The sequence below is a fragment of the Humulus lupulus genome, chromosome 7, assembly GCF_963169125.1.
Source record: "Humulus lupulus chromosome 7, drHumLupu1.1, whole genome shotgun sequence".
NCBI lineage: Eukaryota > Viridiplantae > Streptophyta > Magnoliopsida > Rosales > Cannabaceae > Humulus > Humulus lupulus.
In genome coordinates this window covers 195493785-195505130 of record NC_084799.1, presented here as the reverse complement: position 1 = coordinate 195505130, position 11346 = coordinate 195493785, and the positions used below count along the sequence as shown (strand labels likewise).

The following is an 11346-nucleotide window of genomic DNA, read 5'->3' as shown; positions in this document are numbered from 1 at the left end:
GTATGCCCGTATATTTTTCATGCATGCATGTTTGTATTATTGTACTGTTGATCCCTTCACTAGTTTTGCACATTAGAGTGTTTTAGTAAATATTAGTCTTAAGTTCTGATATCACGTGTTTCAAACCCATATCATGCGTAGAAGGCCCAAAAATGGTTCTTTTGTTGAGTTTTTGAATTTCGGATGACATATCTTGCACACCAAGATATTTGGTACAGAATTAGGGTTTTATAAATTGTACGTTTCCCAAAAATATCACTTTTTGAGTAACCGCCAATTTTTTTTTCCTAAAATATCGGGATCTTCAAAAATAAATCCACCTTCCTTTCTTTTCGTGGAACATACGCTCCGAGACTGGCCTCGTCTTTTGGACCGAGTTTGCCTTGTAGCCTCGATTATTCGAGCTTAGATCATTCTGATTTTCATTCTTAACTGCTTGTTCGTTTGGCCCTCACCCTTTTTTTCTCTTGTTAGATGCCGCAGAACTCGAAAAAGTGGTGGGGGTCAAAGCTCACAATTCCTTATTCGCCGAAGGCTCCGAGCCCGGAATCACCTTTCACCCGGAACCAGCATCTGATTCAGGAGCACCAACTAAGGCGTGAGCAAGAAGACACCCGAGATCACTTTCGGCGCCAAATCGACGAGGTCAAGGAGGGAAAAATGAAGAGACTTAGTGTCGCCGTATACTCGGATCCAGACTCCGAGCCCAGGTCAATTCCCATCGATCCCACTCTTAGAGTGACAATCGCCTTCAAGTTAGGGGACCTTCAAATTTCATTAATGGGAGACCCAACAAACCCCCCTTCTACCTCACAGCCAACCTCCATCCCCACCTCGAAGAGAGAGTTCTTTGAGGCCGAGCACTACTAGAGCTCGATCTCTTCATTAGGGTAGATCTCCGACATCTTGGCCTTTCACAACATTTGATTATTGGGCTCGCTGAGGTGTCAAGCTCCGTCATCCCACGAGCGAAGTTGCCGTGCCCCGGGAGATGGGAACCCTGACAACAAACTGAAGTATGCAGCCTGGAGCCAAGAACATATGAGGCAGGGGCTTTACTGCCTTTGAAGCCCTTTTTCAAGAACTTCTTGGACTTCGTTGGGCTTGCCCCTTTTCAGCTCAACACCAATTCATACAGGGTTTTGTCCGCCCTGAGGTCGCTTTACCACTAGCTCAAGTGGAAAGGGCCTTCACCAAAGGAGATCCTGTATCTCTTTTGTTTGAAAAGCAATCCCTCCCGAGCTTGGGCAGGGGACGACTTCTACTACCTCTCGAGCTATCCCAAAGAGAAGAAAATCTTTGAGGATCTACCCAACCATCCCCCAGACTTCAAGAAGGCTTTCTTTTGGACGGATGGCTTGGCTCCTTCTAGACACTACTCGTTCAGGCAAATTCGTAAGTACCTAACAAATTTCTTCTTTTCATGCTCAAGTTTTGTTTAAGCTCGCGCTTAGTCATAATATGTTCATTTTCCAGCCAACTACAATCGTCCCACTCCCACCAAGGAGATGAAAGAGCACAAGGAGGCTCTGCTCCAACTTCCCTACAACAGGAGGTCCCACTCCTATCTCCTTCATGAAGAAAAACTCCGAGCTTGTGGCCTCCTGGAGAAGGATTAGTCCACGTTCAGCTGGTCTAACAAAAAATATACCAAGTGGGAGCTTATGCCTCTCCCAACTGGCAACCTTCCTCTGAGGCGAAATGCTAAGCTGCCATCCCCAGTTCGACATCGTAGGAGCCCACAATCGGGGAACAAGGCCAATGATGAAGCCTCAAGCTCGAGCTCGAGTGACAGAGATACGGTCATCCTTAGCTCGGATTTGTGGTCTCCCTCCCTACTTAAGCATAAGCCCGACAGATTAGTTTTGTGTAAAGATGATAGGGACCATTTTTATGTATGGTCTTGGGTAGGTGAGAGGGTTCATAGGTTCGATAGTTGGCTCGGGAAGTATGACACTATGTATAGTCTGAACGAGGTATGGAATGGAATAGCCGTTCAATATCACAATTCAATTATGATTAATAAGATTATGTGTTTGGCCCATCTGCTTATTACATTTCCGCAATTAAAATAAGTTGGTAATTACTTGGTAATTAATTAAGAAAAACGAAATTTCAATAGAATAAAAATCTCCTTATCATGAAGATTTTGTTTCCAATTTCATTACATGAAAGCAAATAATACATGAAAAAGTCATCGAAAAGAAAACTAGGGTTCCCTTGCAGATGAACACTCTGCATATTGACAATTTTATTGTGCTCATTATAGTCACAATAGTTAGATCATATGCTTATTTCAAGGGTTGCATAACAAACACTCATTTTGTTTGATTATAATTAAGGAAAAACCTCAATTAGTGACTTCAAACCAAATATGGGTGTAATTTTATAGCGAGTGAAACCAGCTTTCAATACAAGTTTTTCCCAATCTTTCTGGCTTCTCTCTCTCCCAGGGAGACAGACCATTATTAATAAATCAAAAGAGAGCTTAGCTTCCAATACTTCATGTTCATCTTTTGTGCTGTCTATTACAATGTCTATAATCACAACCTTTCCTCCATTGCATGGAATAGATTCTCTACATTTCTTCAAAATCGTCAGGCTTTCATCATCACTACAACCACGTAGAAGAGACTATATATATATATAAAAAAAACAGTTAAGATATAGTTTTATACACCGAAATTCTTACAAAAAGAAAAAAGAAAAGAAAAGAAAAGAACCAATAACACTGTATATGTATATATAACATTAATGTTATGGCAAACAAACACACCTTGAGTAGAATTGCATCAGCTTGAGGAATTGCTTGAAACAGGTCACCCTCAATAAACTTCAAGTTTTCAGTATTAGGCAAATCAGCAACCACATGTGATAGTTCAAGCACTGAGCATTTCAGGTGAGGAAATGCTTCAATGAGAATCTTACAGACGGCACCTGTATTGCCGCCCACATCGACCAATGAAGTTAGTCCCTCAAACACAGGCTTGAAATCTTTTATAACAGCCTTCAACATTCCTGAATCATTGGCCATTGCATCATTCAAAAGGTCACCGTATTCAGTAATGTTCCCCCAGTAATCATAAAAGCTCATGCCATGATGAGCTAACTGAAATGGCATTGCTTGACTTGGAGTTGCATCTTTCTGCTGGAACCAACTTCCAATGAAATGGAATGAAGTTACTGTAGCTGGATGAAGCACTGCAAGAACATAGGGGGACAAGCTTAGGACCTCTTTATTACCGTTATTAGTGAGAAGTAATCTAGATGAAGGTGTGAGACCATATGCATCTACTTCTTCTTCATTTTGGCTAATAACTTTCTTTGTTGTGAAATTCACCGACAAAAGACACTTTTGCCGGCGCAATTCCAAAACGCATCGGCAAAAACCTTGTTTCTTGTATTGTAAATTCATATATATAAATATACTAGTTACAAACAATGTGAAATGCACATTTACTTAGTTTTATTTATAAAATTTATTAATATAACAAAAAAAAACCCATTAAAACCAAGAATTTTTGTTATCTACACATTTTTATATAGAAGATATATATATATTAAGAAAATATATAATTTTATTTTTATTATGTTTTTTAATTGTCATGTAAATTTTAAATAAATAAACAATATCATATATTATACAAGAATTGCATAAACATATTTTAAAAAAATTAAACCAAAACATTGTTATAGATAATTTTAAAATAAAAAATAAGATAATTTTTTAAAAATATAAAAAAATAAAATACTGTTAATTCAAGAATCCATTAAATACATACTTTTTTTATATATAAATAGTGCATTCTATTTTTTAAATTAAATACCTTTTTCCAATTTTCTTTTAGGAAAAATATCTATGAATTTCAATATAATAAAATATTAAAAAAATTCTAAATTAAAACTAAGAATTTAAAAAGTTAATTGGATCAAATTTTAATTATTTAATTTAAAAATTTTTAAAGCCAACAAAAAGTTATATATAAGTATATATTATTTAATTAATGACTAGAGGAACTAAAAAAAGTAATGTCTCATTAAAAAACTAAAGAGAAAAATAAGAAAACATGTATATTTATATCTTATTATACTATCACATATATAATTGGATGAACAAAATAAGTTAAATGACAAAATAAATAATTAATAAAAGAATGAAAAATATTAAATTTAAGCACATAAATATTTTTCGATTATAGTTTTGAAAATATAATTTATAAAGTAATTTAAATATGTGATTAGAAATTATTATTCATTTATTAATTTTTTTTTTCAATTTATTAACCTTATTTAGATGATATTTTTTTAATTTATTTACCTTATTTAGATGACTTTATTAATTTTTATTTTATAAAAAATATTTATCTTATTTAGATAACTTTAAAACTAACGGTGTTAGAAAATAATAAAAAAAAGTGTTAAATCTAACCGAGAAGAACAATTTCCGTTAAACTCACATATAGTATATATATATATATACACTAAGTAAAAATAACGTGCAATGAACATTTACTTAGTTTTATTTAGAAAATATATTAATTTGTTTTTATTACATTTTTTTAATTATCATATAAATTTTAAATAAATAAACAATGACACATATTAATTGTCATATATTATAAAAGAATGACATAAATATTTTTAAAAAAAATTAAACCAAAAATTGTCTATAGTTTTTGTTGACGCCGCTTTTCGTCAATTTAAAATGTAGAGCACGTAAACAGTAAATAATTATGGCAAGAATAACACAATAAAACAAAGAGAGTTTTTTACGTGGTTCAGCAGTTAACTCTGCGTAGTCCACGAGTCTTTTTTATTAAGACTTAGGAAATCTCTGGAAATTCTTCAGGAATGAATTCTCCAGAGATTCTCTCAAGATCACAAAACTTCGATCCCTTACAATGGTACATGACCTCTCTATTAATAGAGGAAGTCTCGGAATACTATCCCACACGTTTCGGGAAGTTATTCTGTATATTAATAAATTTAATGGCTTTAAAGCCTGTAACTCCTATATACCAGGAAACGTCCCCTGAAGACCAGGGGGCGTATAACCGACTAATAAATATCCATTTATTGTAGGGAAGTTACAACAATAAATGTAGACTGCGTCTCTTCAAATGACCTATTAAGCTGTTCGAGATCAGCAATCAGTATCATCAGCATCATGCCAGTCTAGGTCTCTGAGTAACTTACGAGTTATATTATTTTCCCCAAGACCAGCTCGGAGTGGGTAAATATCACCGAGACCACCTTGTTTCGAGCTCACACTCATGTCAAGCTCGGACCTCTTTATCCGAGGTCGCCCGAAAATGGACGCCTTCCGATGTTTGTCTTTCGAGCTTATAAGGACTTCGAGGTTACCCATCTTCGAGGTTGCCACCAACTTTGAAGATTCAGCGCCTAGGTTGCGAACATGTATTCTAGCTATTGCGAGCTTGCACCTGACGAATCCAGCTTTCGAGGTCACAACTCTCAAGGCTCGAAATCTGGGTGTAACATTTTTCCCCCTCAAAAGTATTTGTTCGAATCCTATGAGAAGGAAACTTTTGAACTACTTTCTTCGAGAACTCCACCGTCACACATACTCGAGTATGGACACGCATCAATTGGGTATTGCTCATTCAAGGTACTCGAGTACCTTGGAAATCTGCCCACGATCGTTCGCCTGCCACCTTTTCGGCACCATCTTGTCATTTATCCCTGGCCGTTGGATTTGATAAGGATCCTGGACAATTGCTCGGATTAATCCCTTTTTTATCACTTCTGATAGTCTATATATAAGACTCCAGTCATCTTCCTCCTCTTACTTTTACTTTTATCAGAGAAAAAACCAGAGGCAAGCCCAGAAAGCTTTTGCTTTTGCATGTTTTCCCAGCCAAAGAAGCAAATGACCATCAGCCTGTTCGAGACCGTGAGACTATACCTGCAGCCTCTTCTTCAATCAAATATTTCTCTGCAATCGCCATCTTCATTGCGTAAGTATCTGATCTTGGTTTTGTATATATTTTCCTTCTTTTTTTTTCTTTATGTCAGTTTCTAGCTTTGTTGTTCTTAAGTTTCTGGGAATGTATTGGTTCACTTTTTAGTTTGATGTACTAGGAGGCTTTGATCGATAGATTTTAGGTTTAGGTTCTCCCATTACTAGTTCTAAATCCAGTTCATATGTAGAAAGACCCAAACATGGTCTCTTTTTTCTGGGTTTTCAAAATTTGGAAGATGTATCTTGCACACCAATATACTGGGTACAAAATCTTGGTTTTAAAAAATGCACGACACTCAAAAATACCATTTTTGAATATCTGCCACCTTTTTTCCCTGATATTTCAGGATTTTCAAAAATCAAATCCACTTCCTTCCCTTTTTCGTGAAATACACGTCGTGACACTAATCAGGTCCTCAGGATCGAACTCATCTCGTACCCAAGCATTTTCGAGATTGATCCACCAAGCTCGTCATTCTTGATTCCTTGCTTGCATGGCCCTCACCATTTTTTCTTTCATGCTAGATGTCACAGAATCTGGAAAGATGGTGGGGGTCGTTGCTTGCTGTCCCGTACTCACCAAAAACTTTGAGCCCGGAGTCGTTGTTTGCCTAGAACCAGCGTCTGATCCGCGAACGCGAGCTGAGGTGTGAGCAAGAGGACACTCGAGATCACTTCCGACGTCAGATAGAAGAGATCGAGGAAGGAAAAAGAAACAAACTTAGGATCGCCCTTCATCGAGACCCTGACACCGAGACTAGACCGATTCCTCTCGACCCCAAACTTAGAGTGACAGTTGCCTTCAACCCAGGTGACCTGCAATTTTCACTGATGGGGGAGCCTTCTACCTCCCAGCCGAGGAGGGGATTTTTCGAGGCTGAGCATTATTGGAGCTCGGTCACGTCATTAGGCCAGATAACAGATATCATGGCCTTTCATGGCATAGGACTATCAGGATCGTTAAGGTGTCGAGCCCCAACCTCTCACGAGCGAAGCTGTCGCACTCCAGGAGATGGAAATCCTGACAACAAGCTAAGATACGTGGCTTGGAGCTAGGAGCATATGAAGGCAGGAGCAGTACTGCCATTGAAGTCTTTCTTCAACGACTTCACAGACTTTGTTGGGTTGGCCCCTTTCCAACTCAACACCAATTCTTACAGGGTTATGTCTGCTCTGAGGTCGCTATACCACGAGCTGAAGTGGGAAGGACCGTCACCAGAGGAGATCCTGTACCTCTTCTGTTTGAAAAGCAATCTCTCCCGAGCTTGTGGAGGAGATGGCTTCTATTACCTTTCGAGCTACCCCAAGGAGAAAAAGATGTTTGAGGATCTTCCCAATCATCCTCCTGACATCAAAAAGGCCTTCTTCTGGATAGATGGCCTAGCTCCGTCACGATACTACTCGTTCAGACGGATTCGTAAGTATTTCAACCTCCATCTTTTCTGTGCTCGAACTTTTGTTTATAGGCCTGTACTTAGTTGAAATTCGTTTAATTTTCCAGCCAACTACCATCGCCCTGCTCTCACTGACGAGATGAAGGAGCATAGAAAGACCCTACTCCAGCTCCCTTATGGCAGGAGATCCCTCTCGTACCTCTTGTACGAAGACAAGCTTCGAGCTTGTGTTTTGTAAAGGATCAGTCCACCTCGGACTTGTCCAACAAAAAATATGATTGCTGGGAGCTTGTGCCCCTGCCTACGGGAATTCTCCCCCCAAGGAGAGATTTGAGGCCTCCACCTCCAGTTCGCCGAAGGAGTCCACAATCAGGGAACGAGGCCAACGACGAGGCCTCAAGCTCGGGCTCAGATGAACAAGGTACAGTCATCCTAGCTCAAAAATGTGGTCCCCCTCTCTATTAAAGCATAAGCCTGATAGGTTAGTATTGTGTGAGGACGACAGAAACCACTTTTATGTGTGGTCTTGGGTAGATGAACGGGTCCATAGGTTCGATAGCTGGCTCGGGAAATACGACACAATGTATAGCCTGAACGAGGTATGGAACCGAATAGCCGTCTAACATGGAACCAACGACTATAGGGACCTTTCGAGGTTGACGTCCACCTATAGGGAAGGTACTCCCCCCGCCTCTTCTGAAGATGGGGGAATTTCTTGGTCGCCGAGCTCAAGCTCGGGGGGGGGGGGGGGGGGGGGAGTTCCAGTTAGGTTTTCTCCACTTGTCTTTTTATTCTTTGTCTGTTAGTGCCATGCTAAATTTTAATTGCTATCATGCAGGTGACATGGACTCCGACCTTGACACCGTGCTTGCCAGTGGCGAGGGAGCTAAAAAGAGTAAGCGCCCGCGAGGCTCGCGGAGGTCGGACCGACCCTCCAAAATCCTCAAACGCACTGAGAAGACCTCACTAGCCCCGACTACGGTGAGCACAGCCGAAGACTTGACTGCCCAGGTCAGAGCATCCATCTCGGTCGCCTCTGCCGCTCTTCCTCCGGCCATAACCCATCCAGTACTCGGCCCACCTCCGAAGAAGCCTTCAACTTCCAAGTTACATATGCTGTCGATCCGACCTCATGTTGATGAGTTCCCGATTGACAATGTTGCTGGTGCCCACGGTGCTGTACTTGGTTCGGACATCCTACCTCGGGTGGGTCAGAGCCTTGGCGGTTTCGACGCTGAGCATTGGGATTTTGTGAATAAAGCTCGGAACTGCAATACTCTTTATGAGAAGAGTATTGAGCTCACTGCCTCGGTAACTTTTTACAACTTACTTTTAATTGTTTATGTGCCTTATCATATATTCTAATTTAATCTTTTTGTGTGCCAGGCTCTTTTTGTCTCAACTCAGCTTAATTACAAGCTGACCAATGAGGTGCACTCGAGCATGTCTATAGCTCAAGAGTCGAAGAATCTTCAGCTTAAGATGGCTGATGATCTCAAGGCTGCGAAGGCTGAGGTCGAGGCTAAGACAGCCGAGCTTGAAAAGGCAAATACTCGGCTTGCGGAGCTGGATAAGGCCAATGCCAGGCTTGAGGAAGAGAAGGCCGCCATTTTCAAGATCATAGAGAATGAAAAGGCTCGTCTCCTCGCCGAGTTTAAAGAGAAGAAGGACAAGGCGGTTGACTTAGCTATGTATAGGATCTGGGCCAGCAACGCCGATCTCGACACCAGTTTCCTTGGCTCTTTCGAGGCAGGATTCATGGCCAAATGGCATGCTCGGCTTGAGGTGGAGGAGGCTGCTCGAGAAGCTCAGAAGGATAGTCATGCTATTCGTCCTGGAGAGTTTAGCACTGCTGATGTTGAGAGGGCTAAGGGGGCTGCTCCTTCATAGATCTTACTTCGGGGCTGCGTCCCTTTATTTTTGTAATTGTTTTAATTTATGCCCGCAGGACTGATAAATATATATGCTTTACATTTCTTGGTTTGAAATATCTTGCACATTTTATATTAAAGAGTCGTATATGCTTGTTTATTCGCACTAACATAATTTGGATTTAGGTTCGAAATTCAATGCATTCATGCACAGTTTGCTCGAATTATCCGCTTCCGATCTCGTTATTTGTCAAGGTCAGATATTACTTTAATCATGCACCCGTAAGTACTTATATGGTGTGTAATGCAAACGGTTTAGTTATATCTTACTTTTTAGTTATTTTTTCTTGTCCCTCAGTTATCTCTCCGAATTTATGAGGTCGAAACTATTGTTTTGTAAGATACTCCAGCCTCGATCTCGGCTTATCCGAAGTGGGTTATGCTCCAACTTACTGCTGATTAATTTTTGCTGGTTTGTTCCAAACCTGTTAAGGTTCTGTTAGGTTAGTAATCCATACACTTAAATTTTTAATCTGCATATCCAAACATTTTTATCTTTTGATAATTAGGTACGTCCAAACTTTCTCAGCTCGCGTATTTGGTTATGTCCAAATACTTGTATGTTTTTGATAGCTTGGTTATATCCAAACTATCCTAACTCGCACATTTGGTTATCTCCAAACACTTGCATGTATTTCGTATATGTTATTTTATTTTTCAAGCTGATGGTATATATACCAATGATGCCCCCTTAATATCCTATGAGTGTGACCATAGGTTATTAAATTAAGAGAGATTGCAAAAATAAAAAATAAAACATAACATATTGAACGAAATAAATCTTTATTTGAAAAAATCCAAAAGTAGACAAAACAGTACAAATAACGTGCAATGAACATTTACTTAGTTTTATTTAGAAAATATATTAATTTATTTTTATTACGTTTTTTTAATTATCATATAAATTTTAAATAAATAAACAATGACACATATTAATTGTCATATATTATAAATGAATGACATAAATATTTTTTAAAAAAATTAAACCAAAAATTGTCTATAGTTTTTGTTGACGCCGCTTTTCGTCAACTTAAAATGTAGAGCACGTAAACAGTAAATAATTATGACAAGAATAACACAATAAAACAAAGAGAGTTTTTTACGTGGTTCAGTAGTTAACTCTGCCTAGTCCACGAGTCCTTTTTATTAAGACTTTGGAAATCTCTGGAAATTCTTCAGGAATGAATTCTCCAAAGGTTCTCTCAAGATCACAAAATTTCGATCCCTTACAATGGTACATGACCTCTCCATTTATAGAGGAAATCTCATAATACTATCCCACATGTTTCGGGAAGTTATTCTGTATATTAATAAATTTAATGGCTTTAAAGCCTGTAACTCCTATATACCAGGAAACGTCTCCTGAAGACCAGGGGGCGTATAACCGACTAATAAATATCTCTTTATTGTAGGGAAGTTACAACAATAAATGTAGACTGCGTCTCTTCAAATGACCTATTAAGCTGTTCGAGATCAGCAATCATTATCATCAGCATCATGCCAGTCTAGGTCTCTGAGTAACTTACGAGTTATATTATTTTCCCCAAGACCAGCTCGGATTGGGTAAATATCACCGAGACCACCTTGTTTCGAGCTCACACTCATGTCAAGCTCGGACCTCTTGATCCGAGGTCACCCGAAAATGGACGCCTTCCGATGTCTGTCTTTCGAGCTTATAAGGACTTTGAGGTTACCCATCTTCAAGGTTGCCACCAACTTTGAAGATTTGGCGCCTACAAGAAATCATGTTTTTAGCTACAAAAGTTTTAGCTACCAAATATTTTTGGTAGCAGTTAATTACCATTTGCTACTAATTTTTTGTAGCAAAATGATTTAGTAGTAAATTCTAATCATACAATACTAGATATTACTGCTACCAAATATTTTGGTAGCATATTTATATTTTCAGCTACCAATGTTCTTTTGTAGCTAATATTATTGGCACCAATGAATAAATTTGCTACTAAATTTTGGTAGCAAAATGATTTAGTTGCAAATTATAATTAAATGATACTAAATACATCTGCTACCAAAATAT

General features: G+C 38.7%; 1 protein-coding gene across 1 annotated transcript; it reads right to left on the bottom strand.

The window, feature by feature from the left end:
* Positions 1 to 2164: 2164 nt before the first annotated feature.
* Positions 2165 to 3415, bottom strand: LOC133792520 (trans-resveratrol di-O-methyltransferase-like). Its single transcript, XM_062230430.1, has 2 exons — positions 2777 to 3415; positions 2165 to 2634 (listed from the first exon to the last, which is right to left on the bottom strand). Exons 1-2 carry the CDS (start codon positions 3413 to 3415, stop codon positions 2338 to 2340), a joined length of 936 nt encoding a protein of 311 aa, XP_062086414.1. The 3' UTR covers positions 2165 to 2337.
* Between the last annotated feature and the right edge of the window lie 7931 nt (positions 3416 to 11346).

Bases quoted from the DNA above. Each gene is read 5' to 3' on its own strand.
- LOC133792520 (XM_062230430.1), bottom strand. From the start codon at position 3,415: ATGAATTTACAATACAAGAAACAAGGTTTTTGCCGATGCGTTTTGGAA. The intron at 2,635-2,776 runs GTGTGTTTGTTT...ATATATATATAG, and splicing joins CTGATGCAATTCTACTCAAG to TCTCTTCTACGTGGTTGTAG.